A 23,206-nucleotide genomic window follows, 5' to 3' on the forward strand; every position below is an offset into this window, starting at 1 on the left:
AGTTAACCCGGCGTAATGCTCAGTAATCTCCTTTTCTCGGATAAAAGAACCAATCATCTTCAACTACAACCTATTGGGTTCAGCAATTTAACGAGTGAGCCACGTGAAGGATTTGGGAATCATTTTGGATTCGCAACTCACATATAAGCAGCATATTTCGTATGTCGTTGATAAAGCTTCCAGAACACTAGGCTTTATCTTTAGAATAACCAAAAACTTTACTGATATTTATTGCCTGAAGTCATTGTACTCCTCACTGGTCATATCAGTCCTTGAATATTGCTCAGCAGTTTGGAATCCAAGCTACAACAATGGTGTTGAAAGATTCGAATCAGTCCAGCACCGATTCTTACGCTTCGCCCTTCGGCGATTGCCTTGGAGAGATCCTTTCCGTTTGCCTATAGCTATGAAAGCCGATGTCAGCTGATTGGTTTGGAAACTCTTTCGACCCGAAGAGACGCTGCAAGGGCTTTACTTGTTGCCGATACATTGCAAGGGAGAATCGATTGTCCTACTATCCTCGAAAAAATCGATTTGAATGTACGACCACGTGCACTAAGAAACAGTCTTATGCTGAGACTTGCCTTTCGTCGCACGAACTACGGAATGAATGGAGCAATAAACGGACTGCAGCGAGTTTTCAACAGAGTTGCCTCAGTGTTCGATTTTCACGTACCACGTCAGACGCTTCGCCGAAGTTTCACCTCGATATTTTCGGGCACAGGTAACCGTGAATAGCAGTGTAATATTAAAGTTTTAAGCACAGACAATCATGTTGTTTTTTGTATTACTTAACATCATTGGGGCTTATTGAAGCCTGTTGATGGAATCAATTAAATAAATAAATAAATAAATAAATAAATAAGTTATATCCACATCCCACACTTGCCCCATATCATTCGATCGACTCTCCACAAATGAGAGAGCAAGGTATATCGTCGAATACGTGCAATACTGGCATATCTCTAAATCTGTGAATTTTCACAAGCAGCGTTTGAAAATTTGCGTTCAAAAAACCTTCTGCATTTCTGTGTTCAGTTTCTCAATTTTATGAATCTTTTCATTTCCATTGGACTGAATCGAGTGTGTTTCGTTAATACTATCAAATATCAGATAAAAAAAACAGTTTAACGATTAATGTCTCCGCGTACATCGTACGGGTTAGGCAAAAGATGTGCGTTTGACTTTAAAACTGTCGCATTAATGGCCCTTTGAGCGAACTCGAACTTCTATTCAATTTTCATACTGCCGTACTCTAACGGAACTATCCACCTACCCTCTTCTACAGATCATTCTAGCTAATAAATTATCACACTAAAGCTTCATGTTAGCATTTCCAACCAACTCTGATTAATGCTGCTTTTTATTTGAGGTGTGCCTTTTTGTCATGCAAAATTGGATTTACTTTTTTAAGTTGTAACCATATTGCATGAACAAATTTCAAAATTCCATATTAATATGGGCAAAATAGTCGCAACTCAAAACGTGTCTTTAATGTTAATTTATTTTTGGCTGTTTTGAAAAAGTAGCAAAGGCATATAACTTTCGATGTTTCATACATTTCAAAATGGGTTTTTGTGTGATGAAACTTTACACTATTTGCCGTTATTTGCCTTCAAAATCTCAAAAATGTTAAATTTCGACTTGTGACAGTATTGCATAATACTGACGATACATAGAAAATCGCCAGTCAGATCGGATGATATCGGATCGGTGCTAATTGAGCTTAATTCAAAAACAGCTCTCGTTGAAAAGGTAAGTTTCTTCCACCACACCACTGGTTGTAAAGGTGATCCACTCATCACGCCTTCTGCTGCAAGGATTTTTTCTGTACGACGGCAGAGAGAGGGATAAATTCCGCCTTTTAGCGCTGACGAGCGACTATTTGCTGTTGGTACATTGATCGATCCGCTTACCACGCCACTCGATGCAAAAACTCTACAGGTCCAAGCAGAATGATGCCCAACCAAGTGGTACTCGATTATGACGACTGGGTTAGGGATTTTTTTTTCTTTTTTCCTTTTTTTTTCATGAAATCAGTGATAAAATTTGTAGATTTGTAGAGCTATATCCTATCGATTGGTGTATTTGAAATTTAATTTCACCTATAAATGACAAAGTTATAAGTGTTCAAAAGCTAACACCTTTTCGTTGCAATTTTATATTTTTGATTTTTCCTCTATACCTTCCCGTTAGACGTACTATACATCAAACAATTGAATCAAATTGAAACTAAACGACTAAGAAATCGTTGGAATTCATAGGTACAGCGAAGTGTTTCATTGATAACATCTAGAATTTCTTCATTCCTTTATTTAACGTCGGTCTCTGTTCCGCAATCTAGTGCCAATCACCGACGGACATCGATTGCCATCCATTGACGGCAATCGAATGTGCAGGAAGGCAGCTTCCACACCTGCGTAGGATATCGCACCCATTCACACATGGGCCGGGACCAACGGCTTTACTTCCCTTCCGAAGGAAGACGTGACCAGAGATTTTTATGCCTCAGAAAAATCCCACCAACCTCGGCTGGGATTGAACCCAGACCCATCGGGGTGTTAGAAAGCAGTCACGCTTACCACTACACCACCGGCGCCGGCTACATCCAGAATTTAACGTCTCAATTTTTGGTTGAAAAATACAGGTACTGCATGCTGAGGTCGTTATTTACCCTATACGTTTTAAATCAAATGGATCTGTGAAATATCAGTCCATTTGATGATTAGGGATGGATGATTGCAGAAATAGAATGAATACCGACTTTGGCCATATATTTACTAAGTAAACAAAGTCCTTTTGCGATTCCATTTGACCAATCGATGCTCTGAAACATAATGTATATTAATGCACAAAATGAGTGCTCGAGAACTTCATCTACCTCCTGACGATAATAGGTGAAGATATTGCCTAAGCCATCGTTTACACTATTACGTTCTAAAACAAAATAAATGTTTTGTACTCTGACTATTTGAATTAATTTTATTATAAAACCACCTGAACTGGATATTGCTTCCCGTAGTCTATTTGCCAAAAACCAGCAACAACTCAATTTTCACACAACCTAATACCAGATGGTCAACAGCAATAACCTCAAAACTCTATTATACAAGTAAACTAATATGCTACCGAAACGAGATCCAAATCACCATTAGCACAGTAGATTATCTCTGCCAATCCCACCAAAGGGTGACGAAGCAACAGGTCAACCATTATAGCATCTATTCCTTGCACACTCATGCCACTTGTTCGTTGGTAGCTAGAATAGAACCCTGGACACTAAGGTCAATCAGTTCAATTTCTGCTTGAAACTGCTTCTGTGCAAACAGCTCCATTAGATCCCCTGATTGATCACGATTACCGACTGTCGCTTTGGACACATTTGTTGCTATCAATACGCCAACATGATACATATGACAATGAAGTTTAAAGCCCCCTGGGCATGCCCACTAGACTGATGCAAAATTTGAAATTTTCACTCCACAGTGCTTAAACGGTTCCAAATTTTTTCAGCTACAACTTTGTTCAAGACTACTTTTCAATCAAATGTAAGGAACAAAAGTTATTAATGATTCAAGTCACTGATGTCTTATGATTATGCTCATTCAACGGTTCAGCAGGCAACATTGGTGTTTCTGGTGCGAAGAATAGAGCACAAATTTAATATCATGGCTACTATGTCACACTGTAGAATGCAGTGTTGCCCACAGAACAGCTGCTTGATCATGCCATAAGATTATCAATGTCTTAAACAATTAATATCATTTTAATTTGACATTTGCCTGAAAAACGGTGTTTCGCAAAGTTGTAGCGTAGAAAATTTCCCACAAGAATAGATATAGAAATTTTTGAAAAAAAAAACAATATGGAAAATGGGTAGAAGACAATGAACAAAAAGTTTGGATTTCCCATAGTAATTTCCATATAAACTTCAAATAGTTTGTGCCAAGTCAGTTTCTTACCAACTGAGTTTAAATTTTGGGAGGCTAATCAGGACCTGATTTGAAACTATTTAAGCACTGTGTGCCGAAAATTTCAAAATTTGCATCAGTCTAATGCCCAGGTAGGTAGGTACAAGATTGCGGAAAGCTAATCACAGAAATGTATTAGCTGGCGTTAGACGGGGAATCAGTGTTTGATATAGCGTTGAGCGGAAGAGGTGGCTGAACCTATAGGCAGCAACCACAATAATGGCTAAGCTTAGCGAAATTTTGCACGCACTGATTACCACAGCCAACGCCCCGCATCCAAGGTCTGTTGTGATGATCTTTCTCAGCCAAGGTCAGCGCCAGACCGGTCGGAGGAAATTGCTGAAAGTTTTGAATTAATTACTCTTGCCGCATGGAGTTAGCAATGGAACGCGTTCATATTCACCGCATGTTATCGTTTTAGTAATAGCGCGCTGCGGTTATCATTTATTACGAAGCATAAGCAGCATGCGCAATTGCACTGTAGAACCCTTCGATGCGGTACAAGAAAACGATGAGCAAAGAAAAGAACTGACAGAAACAGGTTTAACCACACCGCTGCAGATTGTAGATCAATTCTTGTATGAAAGGTTGATGCAGTGATCGTATGCACTTCGAAGACTCTCGTTTTCAAGTTTAACCATGTACCATGTAGGTCAACCACGCGGGTGAGAGAAGGCATGCGTTAAATAACTGTGAAGTGGTTACATTATGTGGAGGCAAGGTATTGTCATTCAGGAGGCAGAGATCGGGTTTACAGTTTCACTTTTACTTTTTAACATTTATTAAGCTGTTCAGCATTGGAAACAGGGATGGTGGAACGATTTCGTACAGTTACAATGTGTCTAAAGTCAACTATAATTTTAATGCTTCCGATATGATTTCTTGTGCCTGATATGTTACGTCCAATTAGTCTTCACTACAAATCGCAGATGTTTATTGAAGGCTTCTAAACCAACAAGCAATTTAGCTGGTTAAAAGCTGAATAAACTTGTTTTAATCTGTATAAGGAATTTGTTGCTCGTATATTCTGCAGTTAAAATTGTTTGTTGAGAAAGCCTACCGTAAGCATAGAAAACTTTCAATGTTTTGAGACAAGCGCATTACATCTAACAGAAGTGCCATATTGCTACAGTCGATTATGTTGGATAAATTATTATCGAACTTTATTGCTGCTTGCATTTGGTCAATCTAGCAGCTGGTTTGCATACATAAAAAAAAACTAGCTTATTTTACCTCAAACTTTGATAATATTCTTTCCAGAATCCAATTATTGTCTGAATAAAATTAAAAAAAAAAAACAGTGTTCAGGACATACTTGGAGATGCTTAACGTCAAATATCAGACTTAAAGTGGACATTTTATACGAAAGATAAGGAGATGAAAGTATTCATAGTTATAGTATGGCGGTGTGAAAATTGTATATAGAAAGTAGAAAGCGAGCAAAGGAAAATTTTGAGGATGGTACGAATCGGGTTGATCTCCCCTTTACCAAACTCACCCGTTGCTTTAGGGAGGGATGGTGAGGAGAACGGAACTATCAACTCTATACTTTCATCACCTCATCTATCATATAAAATGTTCCCTTCAAATCTGATATTTGACGTAAATCATCTCCAACTACTTATGTAAAAATCGTTAACTTCACGCATGAAGTAATAAGTATCATTAGTTCTAGTATACAGGAATTTAATTAATCAGTTTATTAGAACTGCACTTCATATCTTCAACTTAGAAAATTTGCTTTTATAATCAAAAGTATAATGCTTTCGGACTCCATTATCACGGATTTAAAAAATATGTTTCGCGATTGGATTTAAAAATTAATAACGCTTGCTGCATCAGTGACTCGGGAACCTCAGAACATGGCCCGTTCAGGCACGGTTTTACCAATTATTTCAAGCACAAATAGTTTTACTCTACTCACTTCATTCAATAGACACACATTACGGTGCAAATTTCTGCCATTTAATTCCTTCCTTTAAACACGTACTCCAACGTCTTATGCGATGCAACTTTGACAATGAAATGGAACGCTCAGTTAAAGTGTAATCCAACCATAACTATGCACATCATTGCACTATGCCGGCTCAGTCAGTGAATCAATGTCATCGTGCGCGCGCATTTGCATACGACATCAGATCTATGCCATGCTATTATGGTGCATCTCTCAAAAGGACATTAGCATTCTTCGTGTGATATAACTTTCAACACGCGTCTATTTTGAATTGTTGATTAGAAAGAATCAATCACGCGATGAACGACGAAGCTCCCTTGTGAACTCATCAACAACGGGTCTAGAATTTTAAAGAATATGTTAAGTATGGTCGCTACTGGTAGCTCGATTGTGTGGGTTTCGTTCTTGGCGTTATCACCCCAAAAATACCGCAAAACCCGTTAAACATATCAATTCATTGGCATAAGCAGCGTTGCCAGAATTCCAGATTTTTCTGGATTTTCCATATTTTCAGCCTTCTTGCCAGATACACAAACAGATCACGTTTATATTCAATAATAAATATGTTCCAGAATTTTAATTAAAAAATAAAAATCCAAAACAACTACTTAAATTATAAAAGGCCATCAACGTCCATTGGACACTATTGCAAAATTGTACATGGAATTCATACCATTTGAATGCTGCCAAAGTTAAATTTCAGGTTCATTGTTGTATGCTTCGTGGGAGCTGACATATGAGCCGTTGAATTTTGGAATGATCATGACATCCATCAAAAGATAAAAATCCCAAAGGCTACAACTATTGGAACTATACAAATTAATAGTTGGAGATGCTTAAAATCTATTATCAGACTTAATGTGGTCATTTTATACCATAGATGAGGAGATGAAAGTATAGAGTTGAAAGTTCCGTTAGAGTACGGCAGTGTGCTAATTGGATATAAAGCGTAGAAAGCGAGCAAAGGTCAATTTTGAGGAAGGCACGAATCGGGTTAATCATATCCTTTACACAAACTCCAAAATAAAAAATGAAGATAACCCAATAAGCTTTCTTAGGAAGAAATTCAAATAGGACATATCTAGTTTCAAACAGGGGCACAATCATACGAGTTTAGAGTTCACTCATTTCGAATAGAATTAAAGTAAAATTTGGGACTTTAATTTTACTTTAATTCTATTCGAAATGAGTGAACTCCAAACTCGTATGATTGTGCCCCTTTTTGAAACTAGATATGTCCTATTTGAATTTCTTCCTAAGAAAGCTTATTGGGTTATTTTCATTTTTTATTTGAAATTTAGATAGGTTTGATTGAACCCATTCGGTGCAAATTTATTATTTACTCGTACTTTATACGGATAAGAGCTTTTCCGATGTCTTTTTTAATTATTTTATCATAAAACACAGACATAATAGGACCGAATCGCCGAATTCGGTAATTTTTACCAAAATCTGAACAGCTGAACTGTTCGGTAAAATTTATGCAATTCAATTCAATTGCTTTTCAGCTACTTTAAAACTAAATCTCCTCTAAAATGTCAAGACTTCGTCATTCAAACAAGGTTGAATATGTTTTAAAATTATTTTCAAATTCAATAGCCTTTAAAATTAAGGTCAAAGTTTCACCGAACGTTCAGCTGTTCTGATTTCGGTAAAATTTACCGAACACAAAAACAAAATCTTAGTGTGTATACAATCTACATTATCCTGGAGTATTAATACTTGACAAAATAGCGAAATTACCAGTCTTTCCTAAAGAAAGTGTACAAATATGTCCATTAAATGTGGATTCATAATTCAATATTCCATCAACTTCTATTAGCTGGAGTACTTTTTTATATGTTCTGATCAACTTACAGTCTTGAAAGAATATATGAGAAACCTAATTTGTATTTTCTAACAGTTGGAGATCTTCAGAACTTGATCAACCTGAAGTCTTGAAAAAATACCCAAAGAACTTTACTAATATCTTCCTCTGTCTGGAGATCTTTTGAATATTACCTGCTGTTTAGGAAGGATGTCTGAAAGAATATCCAGTAACCTATGCAACGTTCCCTAAACATCTACAAAACTTCATTAAGTTTTACTAAATTTTCTCAGCTTCTACGAAGCTGCCTGAATTTATTCCAAATGCCATATGTTTTCCATCTCTCTTAATTCTACGATTACTTCTGGAAAGCCCCCAGTATCTACAAATATTTTTGAACATCTGAAAAGTTCATTAAACTTCCAAAAAGTTCATTGACCTTTTTTGAAGTAAGATCTTTGATAAACTACAAAGAAGTTCCCTAAACTGAAGCGAGGATCCCTGAAGATCTTAGAAGTATGCTGAACTATTTTTTGATCTTCTACAAAAATCCCTGAACTTTGGGGAAATGGATGCAATGTCGGCCTAAATGCCCCTAATAGCATAATTTTCAATAGCGACCAAACATATCCATAAGTACCGTCCGAATTACGCGTTCATCTAGATAAAATTAATAAATAGCAGATTTTTAGCGATGGGCCCAATCTTAGATCCATAGGCCAACATTAGAGCCATTACCTCTATATATGAAGTTTTATGCAGCTCCTCAGGATGCTACGAAATTCCCAAAAATTCTACAAGGTTTGCTGCACTTCTACGATTTTCGTTGATTTTCCGCGAAGATCCACGTATGGAATTACTTGAACTTGTATGTAATTTTCTGAACTATTCTAAGCTCATGAGGATTCAAGAAAGTATTCTGAAATCAGATGAAGATCACCGAACAATAATGAGATTCCCTGAAATTAAATAAGGTTTAACTTTTATGATGATCCCAAAACATCAATAGAGTTCCCACTTCTACGCAGTTTTCTGAACTTTTCCAAAGCTCCCTGAGTTTTTCTGAAGCTCTATGAAGTTCTCAGAATTTCTACTAAGATTGCTTAGAAACGAGCCCCTTAAATTCTGGTGGTGGAGTTCAACTTGTTGTTCGATCAGTCTTTCAATCTTGGCAGCTCCATCCACCTAGTTGTACTGGTGTCGAACAACTGTGAGTGTCAATCTCTCTACAATGATGAATGCAAATGACGACATCCTCATAATTGGTGATTTCAATATATCGTCTATCAAATGGTCCTCGAATGACGCCGGGTTCCTCCATACTCAATCCAGTTGCTAGCGCTAGTTAAGCGTCATCCACCTCTGCAGATATCATTGAAATTGAACCAAGCATTTTCATTTCACTATGTAACACTATGGATAGCATTTCATATGACTACTGGATGTTGGGATGACTGCCTTTTTCGAGCATAAACTGCGATGAAGAAGTGCGTGATCGTGACTTAAATGTTTCCTGAACTATTTTTACGAATATTGTTGTTTATGCAATCGATCAGTTCGTACCGAAGAAAGCTCCAGTCATACCAATTCACCCTCCATAGTCAAACCCTCTTTTGAAACGTCTTAAATCATTTAAACGGGCTGTTTTGCAAACTGTGAACTGACGTGTCGAGAAAGAAATACATGCGCATTAACAAGCAGTACAAGCAGCTCAACAAGCAACTCTACCTAGACAACCAGCGTCAATTACAAAATAAGCTCAAAACTAATCCTAAAAGCGTCTAAAATCAAGTGAAAGGAATCGAGTCTGCCCTCCACGATGTTCAACGGGGATCGAGAAATGTCTAATGTGGATGGTATCGCGGATCTATTCAGGTCACATTTCTGCAGTGTTTTCGTCAACGAGGAGCTCTCTGACGAATACGTTTCAGATGCTGCAAGTGAGGTGTTGAATCTTATCCACCTTTATCGGTGGGCAGGGCTTCGCTTAAAAATTTCTTCCAGCAGAGCCAATGGAATTTCATCTGTGATGATTAAAAACTGTATAGGAGTCTTGAGCGCACCACTTTCATTCATATTCAACCTTTCGTTGAATTCTGGAATCCTTCCTGAGGGCTGGAAGAATTCTTTAATAAAGGCGATAAACAGTCAGTAATCAACTATCGAGGCATTGCGGCTTTGTGCGTAGTTTCAAATCTTTTTGAGATGATTTTCAGTGGAAATTCCGTATCAAAAAATTGCTCACCGAGTTCTTTTTTTGCCGTTTGACGACGACGGGTTTGCTTTCACGAGAGTGACGTTTATTGGATCCGTTTCTTTGTACGGGTGTGTTTTTTTGTAACCAGCGGTGTGTAAGTGTGCTTGTGATTTTCATTGCCTCCCAGGAGGCCGGTTCAACGTGTTCGGATGTCACGCTTTCGGCGTGTAGTTCTATCGAAAGTCTCGTCATCGTGTGCGAGTTTGAACACGGTACAGTTGGGAAATTAGCCGGGGAAGTGCTGATAATGTATCCGACGCGAGTTTTGGTGGAGATACGGTGGCCGATGTGGCCGAGAATCAGCAAGTTTACGGCTTGCAAAATGTGTCAGTCTGCTAGTCTATCGCCAGTTTTGAAGATTGAGAGCAAGCTGAAGGATGCTGGTGGCCGTGAATGTTACCTAGGGAAAGCACTAGACGCGAACCTCCTCCCAGATGACCATGACCATGACCTTCGTAGTCGCTGTCGTAATTGCCGTCTTAGCCGCCGTAGGCAGTACCGTTAATATATTTAAAATTAACCATCAGCCGCTGAAACTAAATGAACTATCGCGTATTTCTTTTGTTTATTACATACCTAGTGAAAACTCAATCATATTTGCCGTGGTTTTGATATGCTCGATAACCCTAGAGGGTTATGCTTAATGAGCAGAATATCACGCTCTCCCACTACATAATAAACCGCCATCGTTGGGTTCCGAGAGCATAAAGCGCAATTAATAACCAATAGTTGAATTGTTTAAACCATGAGTTTTGGAAAGGGTGTATGCGTGAGCAAGTTTGGAAGACATTGTTGGCTGCGTTCAGAGACGTCGCTTCATTTGAGTAGCTTTTCGTTAAGTCGGTTGTAGATTGTGGTAATGTAAGGGGCACGATGGATATGGAGCAACCGTTATTGCTTAATAAGTAGAAGGTCAACCTTCTGTTGACCCGATTGTTGGTGGTATGAAAATGAATTATCAGTTCTTCGATTATGGAACACTTTTAGGTTAACATTATAATGATTATCTTTTCTTTTCAGCTCTTTGATGAAGGAATACCTTTCACGGGAGGTCAATCAAGTTCATGCATGTTTTTCATTTAGCTTCTACCAAAGCCCTGACAGGTTCGTGTTGATGTCAAGCAGACCGTCTACAATTATAATTATCACGTAAGGAGGAAAGAGATATCTGCGATGGGTCGAAGAAAGTATGCGAAAGTATATGCTCACAGCTCGAAAAAGAAGTGTAAATTTCTGTTCAATATGATGCACATAAAAGGAGCGTCACACATCATACAAGTTTACATTATAAATCGTGTATAGTTCTGAGACATTTCATGCAATGTAGTAAATATTGTATACAAAAGCCCAGCTTTTTAAACAACATTGCTAACAAGTTGTCGTTTGCGTGAAATAAAATACAAGTTTCAACGCATGAATGTTTGCATCATAATTAAAATTCAGATTTTTTATCTGTGCTGTTGGTGCAGCTCCACTTGGTTATTTGGGTGAAATCAATCCTTTTTATTTATTTAGACAGTAACCCCTCAATATCGTTAGAACATCAATTCATCATTATCGTTTACCAAAAAGCAACCCTGCTGCAAACCCTACCCTCTTACCCAACATCCCAGTTATTCCTCGTGAAAGTGCAGAGGATTTCTCGGCTTCCATCAAGACGAATTTTACGTCAACACACCTACATACCCCTTCCTTTCTTGACCAGCGTTCGGGCGCGGCCAGCGCTGGTATTGCCTAGTTTGAGATCACCAGTTTTTTCACATTGAGGATGACTGCTAGTCCCAAGCATCGTCAATTGGTTCTCTGTGTAATTACAGCTGATCTGGCAATAACAGAGTAGCAACCGTGGGCGGTCAATCATGCTCACGCTCATGTTCATGCTCAGTAGAGTATCATCATAACTCTAATGACAATTGCTTAGAGCTTGTGTGGAGAAAGGAAAAAAAATCTGAGAGGAATCATAGAAAACTCTTAAGATGAATTTTAAGTAACGTTGATGACAAATGCAAGCGAGAATGGCTGGGAGCATTTGCAAGTAAATCTGAGAAGAATTCTATGGTTATGCTGAAAAGAAATAACGCTATATAATGACACTATATTTTTATAGTGAAGATACCCAACATCCTATTGCATGTATGTCAATAGTTCAATTTACCATAAATGTTATGGTCGATAACCTTTTTATCAGTTGAGATACGCATGTCGCCTGCGAAGGTCACCGTTCAGTACGTGATAGTTTACGACCAATCACCAGAAGTCCCAGATAATGATCTGTCGTTGGTATAATTAAAAATAGTGACGACTAAAGTCATCATGAAATGGGATATAGATCTTGGAATCCTAATAAATTAAAAAATTTGATGATTATTACAAAATACTCAAACAATTTTAAAAACCAAATTCTATACATACCCAAATATAGTACCCATTTTAAAAATGTAGGCATTTAATTTAATTTTTGGAAAAATATTAAAAAAAGGGATCGAAAAATTTATCAAAGACCATTTTACGGTAATCTTTAAAAATCTGTCCATTCATTGCGCAATTCGTTGATTCTTATTTTTTTAAATAGGTGACAGTTTGAAAAATCTTTTAAAAAATTCTTAAGCATTGCACATACAATTAAAATCATTTTTTTATATTCTGAATAATGGGTATTCCATTTTGGTGGGCACATTGTGCCAATACTTTTCCTCATTTTTAAGGATTTTATCAATACTATCAACAATTTATTTTTTTAAGAGGTTTTAAATTTAAAAAAAAATCATTTGCCTCTAATGGCAGATCATGGATACAGGTAAGTAGACAGTTTTCCGACAGTTTTCGTAGACTGGCCAGAAAACGAGCAGACGTTCCACAGGCAACACTGGCATACTTCGCATTGAGGGGGGTTGCGGGTACTTCCTAAATGAGCGTGCGTGAGTTTGGTATGTCCAACTCTCAATTGGGATAAGATCCTTTGTTCTTTCCGCTTTTTTCTGTCGAATTGCTTTATATAATATATCCACACTTATAATTCCTAAAGTCTTCAAAAAAATTCTGGTACTATGAGTAAATCCAGAGGATTATATTGTACGATATTTTCTTCTTCGGGAGATTTGTACATCAATTCGATTTCAATAGCCTTGTTTAAAATTGAATTTTTCAGAGAATTCTTGATTTTTAAAGATTCTATATTGTAGCTGAACCAAATTTCCCTGAAAAACACCTGGCAGCGCTGGGCATAAGTGTGTCGATGGCTGTTAATACTACTACCGCCACTCAACCAGAAGGTGTGTCACAACAGGTTGTTTTGACTATGCAAAGCCGGTTAGAGTGTCATCGTGCTAGGAATATTCATCATACTGATTAATTTCTAAGTTTCATCTACAAACGACAGCTAACGGAATACTTGACAGCTCATTTTTTATCAGAACCTGCTACCTTGATTTGTTTTTGGAGCCAGTAAAAGTGTTGTAATGCAGCTTCCCTTCTCTGATCAATTCGATAGGAAAAATTAACCTTCATTATTTCGGTTTATATATTTCGACTGGCAGCAAGTGGCGGAACAGCAGAGGCCTCTACATCTACGAATACCATCGAGTCAACGGAGACCAATAATTAAAACCAGTTTTGCTTTTCGTTTTTCGCGTGTTTGGATCGCCTCAAGTCAAGGTCATTCCAAACTGGAGACAATCACCCCGATCTGGCTGGTATGCTGCAGTTGTGGGGATGCAGTTTTTGAGGAGATGCACTTTTATGTTTATACGAATATCATGCAAATGTGTGAGATGAATGATGCAAACGGAACAGGCGAAGACATGGGTATGATTCGATCCAATCGACGCCGTCACGCCGCCGACGGGGATGTGCTCGTACTATGTGTGAGTATTCATTTGACGAGGGGTATGGGATTGTTTTGCTCGATTCTACCGTGAGACCATGAGGATTGTGACCAACTTGATGAAGGTCGTCCACTGCCTGTATAAAGTAGTGAACTTTATGGAATGCTTGAGCTCATTAAACGCGATACAAAATATATCAATTTTTAACTGTTATATGATTAACGACAATTAAGCGATCTACCGTTATGATTTTTCACTTCGTAAGAAATGCATCAGTGTTTGCACAGTGTCTGAGAAGTGTCATAAAATTTTGGCGATCCTAATTCTGAAGCAAACTCGCAGCTTTTAAATATCAGAATAATTTACTTGTGAATTGGAATTACCCTCTCTGGTATCATCAATCATATCGAAGGTGTTAATCAAATTAGAATATTAGCATGTATCCATGACACGTTTCATAGAATCCACAAAGATCCAAATGAACAGACGCTGCCGTAACAGTCTTCTCAAAATATTGATCTTCTTCCACCAGACAGGTGTGAATTGGCTTGACTGTCAAGAACTAATCAGAAACTTCTACAAGTGCCACAATTTTACCTTTCCTTACCATCGATATCGCTAAGGAGCCCAATTGTTTTTGTAAATAATTAGAAGATATTGAGAAGCACTCATCGGTAGGATGATCGGTAGAACACGTATGTGTTTGTGAGAAATTTTTGCGAAAAAATCTTCGGCAACCGGTGGGATTTGAACCCACAACCCAGGGATTTGAACCCACCAATGTATACTACCGCTAAGGAACACGAAATATTTGACTAATGACGTGTAGGCAGTCTTGCTAGATTTAAATGGCATTTGTGGGTTCAAATCCCACCGGTTTCCGTAGATTTTTTCGCAAAAATTTCTCACACACGCACACGTGTTCTACCGATCATCCTACCGATCATCCTACCGATGTGATTCATGATTTTTCCATAGAAAAAATACCTGAAAAATCCGTCTATTTGTGAAAATTGATAAACATTTTGAGCAACAATCTAATAACATTACGTAATAATGATATTTGCATTAGGGATCTAAGGAAAATAGGGAATTCAATCATCTTACAGAAAACCCCTGAGAGAAAAAGTATCTACATATACAGTTTATGTTTACAAATTAAATCATTAATTATTTTGGAGAAAACTAACCTTGATTTTTTTGCGCAGAAAGCAAGTGGGAAAGGCTAAATGCTTTCCAGCTATTTTTAGGACATCATTTCAGCATTCTTTTGCGGGGGGTGACACGTTTAAGTTTCAATCCTAACATGTCCGAAAATCACACGCCAGCAAATCAATCGATTTTAGACCTAACCTATACCTAATCCCATGACCGGTCACAATTTCTGAAACAACCCCCTCCTCCTTCAAATGCTACGTCATTTATAGATGTCGGGGTATCATCGTTAAACTCACTTTGGGTCATTACTTATCTCAATGCACCACGGGACTGACATCAAATGTTTCCACTATGGGATTTCACAAATTTGACAGTACCCTCTTAACTGGTCACTACAGTTATGGCCCATAACAAACTTGAACAACACATACAAACTTTGCGGCTGTAATGCATGTTTTACAGCTGTTGCTTACACCGCATGTGTTTGTTTTACGTTGGTTGTAAGTGTGTGAGTGAAAAATAGCAGCCAACCAAAAAATACTGGATTAGCAGCCCCTTGCAATGCACGTACTATGTTTGAGTCACATCCCCGGAACCAGTAGACCAATTCCAAAGATATTCCATAGCGTTATATGGGACATCTGACCTTGAATTAGGCTCAAGTTTAATTTGATTAAGTGTTGTAGGGTTAACTACCCCATTCCCGGCCTATTAAGCACAACCCGTACTTAGTCTTTCTTAATCTAGCGTAGTTTAGCACCAAACGGAATGTTATTATAACTCATGGCTTCTAAATTTATTTACCTTTCCGTACGTACCATAAGATTTCATGAAGAGAATCAAATTGTTGAGATATTGTTAAAAGTCTAACACTGCTTCTTGACGCCAAACTCGGCCTACGGATTCTAAATTCGGCCTAACGCATTGAAACGCATTCAAACGCCATTGAATTCCCTTCGGCCTATCGGATGAAGATAAAAATTGAGTCGGTCGGAGCGCTTCTTTTGTTTTTGAGAAAAATGGGTGTAAACATTCATATCACGCGCTCTCATTGATTTCGTTCGATAGCTTTTGAACTAAAGCAGCGTACCAAACGCATAATTGACTTTTTAACTCTGAAACAATGAATTTATGTGATGTTTTCTGATCGATAGGCCCAAAATGGGTGATTAGGCCGAAGTAGTTCTCTACCCTATATAAATGAAAATCAAGGAACAACAAATAACAAACCGCTATCAAAGGCATTTTGACAGATCAAGTATGCAATGAAAATAATAAACATCTTAAAATGACAATACGTGCCACACACCAACGGTTAAAACGTCACTAGGGTAAACGCACATATAGTGGAGGTACGTTAGTTAATATCTAAAGAAACCTTTAAAATATCAAATACCAGTAGGGGAAAGCAGTCACCAGACAGGTTTGTTCAACAATTTTTCATTTTGTTCAGTGAAAGTTACGAACAAGCCCTTGACTCCATTCGAATGGCATAGGTTTATTGATGACTTGAAAAAGTTTCAGGTGGATTGGTCATTTAGTTACTAGCAGAAATCTAAAGGTAATTTTTTGTCTCTGTGTTCCTAACTAGAAAGGAACAGTGAGACAAAGAGTCTTGAACATTGCGACCCATGTTTCAACTTTTGGCTCTACAAACATAATTTCTCAACATTTTTCTGCACAGCAAATTGCATTTTATCGGGAATCAATTCAAGTTATTGAATTCGTCTGGTAAAAATTTAGATCAATACATGGTTCCGGAGTTATTCCGGTTTTCTCTTGGGGTCACTCTGCGCGGGCATTTGGATTTACTGTTATGTAATAATTATACACACGATGAACAAATACTTTCTCACTCAAATGATGTAATTGGACCAATGGCGGCTATAACGATGGTCTATGATCACAATGGGCATCCCGGAAACTGCCCCTGGGGAAGTGGCTAATTCTCTAAAACCCGTCGTGATACATATCAAACTTAATAGTTTTTCAATACTAAGCGGGTAATGGCTTTATTGACTGTCCGCGGTCACATTGGCCATCCCGGAAATATTCTGGTGCCCTCGGGGAAGGGGACAGTTCTGAACCAGAATTAAAACTCGTCGTGCGACACATCAAACTTCATGATTTTACAAAACCTGGCTGGTAGGTCCGTGGTCTCACTATCCCTCCGGGGCATGTTCCGATACCCCCGGGGAAGTGGCCAATTTTCGATGAAGAACCAATACTCGTCGTGCGACATATAATACATCATGATTTTTTAAAAAGCTCGGCATGTAATGACCTTATTGAGAGTGCATGGTCACATTGCCGGATATGTTCCGGTGTCCTCGAAGAAGTGGACACACATCAACCTTCAACACGGCCAGTAATGGTCTTATTGAGAGTCCACGGTCATATTGGGACTCCCGGGCATGTTCCAGTGCCCCAGGAATGTTCTGATGCCCCCGGGGAAATGGAAAATTCTCGACAAGAACCGTATCAATATCGATGATGATATCACATTCAAAACTTGCGTCACCATTCCTGACGAAATGACAACAGCCCAAGTAACAATTTTAGTTTTATGAGGGTTCTGTAGACCATGATTTGAACTTGTAGAATGCTATAAAACCTCGATAAAACCTGCAATGTTTCTTGGGAGAGCACATTTGGCACACAGATTAAAACGTCGTCCATCTGCTACTCGAATGAAGTAAATTTTAATGAAGATTCCCGATCAGAAGGGCATCACAAAATTATTACACAATTATATTAATGGTTGATATTTATATCAACGTGTGTTTTGTTTTGATATATTAGTGAAAAGTGGTCTGTGCGAGGTTTTCCTCACATCAGAATTATAACAAAGTCAGTTATAATTTCTATCAATACATAAAGTCTATATTAATGATTCTAAAATATAAGTTTTCCAATATTTTGTTTGATTTTGATTGACGATCATTAGAGGCATCTGCGTATAAATAATAAGAAATAATAAGGTTTTCAATTGATTGTCAAACTTTATTTGCAATTAATTATTTGACTTAGATTCGATAAATGTGAAAAAGAAATGGCATAACCATTGCCAGAAATATGGCAATTTTTATATCTAACTTATAACAACGGTTGTTATAGATGTATAGTTTTGAATGCGATGGATTATATCTACTTTTGTAATATTTTCAATATAATCATATCAACGTCGGTTATAATTTTGTTACCACTAGATGAATTTTTGCTATTTTATTTTCTTTGATTTGTTTTCCGTCGATCTTGTTTTCCGTGCTGAGCATCAATGCTACCGACGCCAGGGAGGCAGTTCCCGTACGTGGACCCTACCTATCGACCCATCAACTCATGAACCGGGGACCAACGGCTTTACTTTCCTTCCGAAGGAAGGCGTGATCAGAGATGTTATGCCTTAGAACATCCCGGCGGCGCCGACTGGGATTAAACCCAGGCCTGCTGGAGTGAGAAGTAATCACGCTTACCACTACACCACCGGCGCCGCTGAATTTTTATTAGGATTTCTGTTATTTTAACAACTAACCAGTCAATGTTTATAACACGTTATGTTACAATTTTTTTTAAGTTCATAACTCTAGTTGTTATAATTTTATTATGCCGTTCTGATCGGGTTACTACGCGAATTTTATCCTAAATCACTCCATCTCCTTTCCTCACCCGCAAATATTGACAGTTATGCCGGTTATGTTTTGGTCTCTATTCGTTCCTATCTGTTTCATTCTCATGGAGAAAGGAAAAAAGAGAACGGCAAAAAGAGCGATTAGCTTTTGCGTGTAGTGCTTTATTGAAGCTCTGATGCTAATTTGAAAGCTCCTGCTGTTCGTTTACGTTAAATAGGGATAGTATTCTAGATCATTACCATGTAAAGTATGATACACGTAAATTTTAGGCGTTTAAGACAATTTGATTAATTATTAACTACCTTTGTGGACTGAAAAGAGTGCTTTTGAGGACAATGAATGCGTTATCAATTGCTCAAGGTCTGACCCAACTAGCAACAAGTCCAATTAGGTTCAGTGGTGGTCGAGAAATATGGACTCTCAATAGGGCCTTTGGCCGAGTTCTACACATTCATGAAGTTCGATATGTTCAACGACGGGTTTTGGTTTTTGTCGTGAATCGGAGGCACCGTAACATTTCTGGGCGCATCAGAACATGTCCGGGAAGGCTAGTGTAACCGTGGACTGTCAATAAGGCCATTCCCGGCCAAGTTTTGAAAAACCATCAAGTTTGATGTGTCACACAACGGGTTTTGATTCTTGTTGAGAATTGACCACTTCTCTAGGGGTACCATAACTTTTCTATAGGCGCCAGAAAATATTATGTTTACCGTGTGTATAAATATTACAGAATAGTAAAGCTGAATGACGACCCAGAGTGACTTCAACAGAATCCGGAATAACTCCGGAACTATGAATTGATACAATTTTTTCCTGTTGGATTCAAAAACTTGAATAGATTTCCGACAAAAATTATGTTTTTAGAGTTAATTAAATTTTGAAATCTATACAAATTAAGACGATATGGTTCAAATCATAAAATTTGGGTTCGACCAAACCTAAAGTGATATTTGAGAGGTCGTATGGCTTATCGAGTATCCGTTAATTGGTCTTCTACATCGTGGATTTGATTTCGATAGTCCAGTTATAGTTCTTCGATATCTGTGATAGTTTCTTAGATTTTCCTGTATAGAACCAGATGCCGTTGAATGCTAATTAAATTTCCGTCAACTTGGTTGTCAACTATCCTATCTATCCTATGAGTTCTTTGCTTAGCTTTTCACAACGAACGATTCCACGTCAGTTGCTCTTTTTTAAACTTTATTTTATTTTATTCAGCCTCATATATTTCTTCAGCTTCTCATTGTGCATGTTGCAGCAAAGTAGACCCCTGCACTGCAAAATCCCACAGATTTCATTTCGCTTAGTATATATGATTTTCTTTTGTAAAATGTAGCATTATATTACATTGAAAATGGTCAATTTGTATGTTTACTGGTCTAAGCGAAAAAAATGAGGGATTATTTTCAGCACAGTAGTCCACTTTGGTGCAAAATGCACAATACATTTTGATAGGGACTTATCCCAAGTAACAATTATGGTTTTATGAGGGTTCTGTAGACCTTGATTTAGACTTTTAGAATGCTTTAAAACCACGATAAAACTAGTAATGTTACTTGGGATATTGAAACTACTCGTTCAGTACATGGCTTGTATTCATTGTATACACTATGCGTCGTCACTATGCTTAGAGATATCAAGAAAACTTTCAATATCCTCGAATAAACATGAAATTGGAACTGTCACTCTTCTTTCTTCATTTATGTCTTATTCAGGGTAACAAACTATCCATTCTGTAACAAGTTCTATTTAAAACATCGATTCTCAAAATTCCTGTTGGTTCCATGTCATAGCAGTGATTTCATTTTCCGAACATTATTTAACTTCTAGAATCGCACTTCCGTTCATATACTGTCGATAATGCTCTGATGAGACAACGAAACCCCACTCCAAACTCCGTCCCTGATCCTATCCTTCGACATTATCGGCTCCGTAAAGCTAACGCGATTGAGCCTTTCAAATAAACGACCTAAATGAAAAGAATTATTCAACTTGCTCTTTATACTACTTTTGGAGGCCTCGTGGTCGTGTGAACAGCGGCGACAAAATTGCCTACTGGTCTTCTGGGTATTGTGAGTAATCCTTTGCCAAGAGTTAATTATCCAGTTTGTGCAACTTCTGGTTGAAAGCGGCCTCAATGTTTCTCTTAAATTCTCCGATGCCTTTGTGTATGCATATTCATCACTCTAATTCAAAAATGTCGAACCCTACCATAACATACGGAAGTCATTATCTGAAATCATGGCAATTTTTGACTCATTTAGAACCACCAATTATTCGACTTTTATGAGGAACAAAACAAAAAAGCTCGAGAATGACGGCGACGGTTCGATAGATTCCGGTTACTACAGTTTTCCTTCAGCACCTCGGCGGCCGGCACCTTTCGAAAACAACGAACGTGACCGGCTTCTCCCGTAACATTGAACTTGAGAGCAGTCTCTCATCTAGCTTACCAGATGCCGGTGCGCTAGACCGTGATGGATGGATACGAGGCAGTATTGTTGGACATCTATTTATCGTTTCTCCTTCATTGGGTCAGCCTAAGTCGCGCCGTTGTCGTCATGTCACTATTGGATAACCTTATTTTTTACATGATTTCTGTGGCCAAGATCAATCGGTAGGATCAAGTTTCGAAATTGTCAAAATTTTATGAAATCAATCAGCACAGTTCAAGCTAAAGTCGTGCATTGATTACGAAAACGAGGGTATTTTACTTAATTTTGAAATCCTCGTCGCGGCGAAAGGACGCACGCTGGTAATAACATTCGGCATATAGCTCCGAAGCATGACTTGGCAAAACACGCGGGAGAAAGATCACACGTCTAACGTGCTGTGAATCATGATACAGAGGTAAAATCAATAAAAGCAGATCATTCATCGGTTTGGCAGCCAGTCGGATAAACTTGAAATAGTCATGAAATTTTACAAGCACACTGTTGACCGAATGCTAATCAGCGACAGTAGCTTGGTGTCTGATGCAAGAAAAAAAAATTGCATCGAATTTTCAAGTTCAGATTATTAGCAATGCATGCCTCACAACATTTTTTTTTCTTCTTCCCAATCGTATGGTCGTTGACATCATCACACCCATGAACTTGAATTAGATTCAGAAGCGGCTAGATTCCACATCAATGAACCTAGTATGTAGAAATGTATTTGTCTTGACGGGAGCAGGTTTTTTTGCACGAGATGGTTTGGATTCCAGTTTTAATTATGTGCACTCGGAAAGTATATCACTTCCGAGAATGGGCAAATATTTAGGGGTTTTATAGATCCGGTTGATACAGTTTGATTGTTTATTTTGTCTACATTCTTTGGACAGCATTTGATTTATGGTCCGATGACTTGATAAATCTTGATAGATCTGGAATTTGGGCGTAACAGCTTTTGTAAACAATGACTTATATCGATGATTTCTAAAAAGTTTAAGCTCGCCCACTCAAATCAACATAACCATCAGGTAGGGAAAGTCTTTCCCTACCCGTTGGTTATGTTGATTTGTGTTGGTGTGCCTTGAATTCCTAGAAATCATCGATATAAGTCATTGTTTACAAAAGCTGTTACGCCCTAATTCCAGCTCTATCAAGATTTATCCAGCTCTATCTAGAAATAAGGATTGCATGACTCACGCTAGCGGCGCTGGGAGTGTAGTGGTAAGCATGATTGCCTCTCACGCTAAAGGGCCTGGGTTTGATCCCAATCGGCACCGCCGCGATTTTCTGAGCCGTAACATCTCTGATCAAGACTTAATAAGAAGTAAAGCCGTTGGTCCCCGCTCCATGAGTTGATGAGTCGATAGGTAGGGTCCAGGTGTGGGAGTTGCCTCCCTGGCGTCGGTAGCATTGGTACTCAATACGGAAAACAATATCGACCGGTTTTCATACTTTAGTTACTTTAGATTTACAAATAATTGTGACACAAAAAGGTGTAATACGATAGACCTCCATTAATCTGAATAGTTCTTAATGTGAACCACGCCAGCGTGTTTTCAGCTGTCGCTGAAGCAATAGGGGCAGCAGTTGTCCGTTTGGTTTAGATCACGCGTGCATATAACCGGTAAAGGTTTTTATTCCGGAGCTATGTTCATTGCCTGAAGCTAGTTTTGTAATTATTCAGCACCATTGGAAGCAAACAAAATCGGATGATGTCTGAAATCGAAGTCAAATTGTTTTTACTTCAAAAATGCAAGTGCGAGACCGATCTGCAGCGAGATTGCCAATTTCATCAAGACGCTTAATGCGAATACTGCTGAAATACAAACAAGTTACAGGATATCTGATGAGAAAGCGATTTTCATTAAGTTCAAATCTGAGAAGCAATGCTGTATGCTTTATGACACAACAGTGATGAATTAATTTTCCACCATGCGGATGGGAAGGTAGTGAAGGTACATATGTCACCTGTGGGAGGCAATATTCAATACGTGTGAGTGTATGATTTGCCACCGGTGGTCCCGAACAATACTCTAGCGTTAGTGTTATACGGAAAAGTAACGCGTATCGTTCGGGATCAATAATCCACGGAGATAGGGCTCGACATGCATACTGGTGTACGCGGTGTGAAAATGGACGAAAAAAGGAGATTTCCTCATCGTTTAATTTTCTCA

General features: G+C 38.2%; 1 protein-coding gene across 2 annotated transcripts in view; it reads left to right on the forward strand.

The window, feature by feature from the left end:
- Positions 1 to 13,280: 13,280 nt before the first annotated feature.
- Positions 13,281 to 23,206, forward strand: part of LOC135698011 (glucose dehydrogenase [FAD, quinone]-like) — a 92,324-nt gene continuing 82,398 nt past the window's right edge. For both annotated transcript variants that reach the window (XM_065217876.1, XM_065217877.1), the window contains exons 1-2: positions 13,281 to 13,348; positions 13,526 to 13,852. In XM_065217876.1, the coding sequence (XP_065073948.1) occupies positions 13,718 to 13,852 (135 nt within the window). In that variant the 5' untranslated portion in view covers positions 13,281 to 13,348; positions 13,526 to 13,717. The remainder of the gene's footprint in view (positions 13,349 to 13,525; positions 13,853 to 23,206) is intronic.

The sequence above is a fragment of the Ochlerotatus camptorhynchus genome, unplaced genomic scaffold (assembly GCF_037179485.1).
Source record: "Ochlerotatus camptorhynchus isolate MF236.1 unplaced genomic scaffold, CSIRO-AGI_Acam_v1.1 ptg000081l, whole genome shotgun sequence".
NCBI lineage: Eukaryota > Metazoa > Arthropoda > Insecta > Diptera > Culicidae > Ochlerotatus > Ochlerotatus camptorhynchus.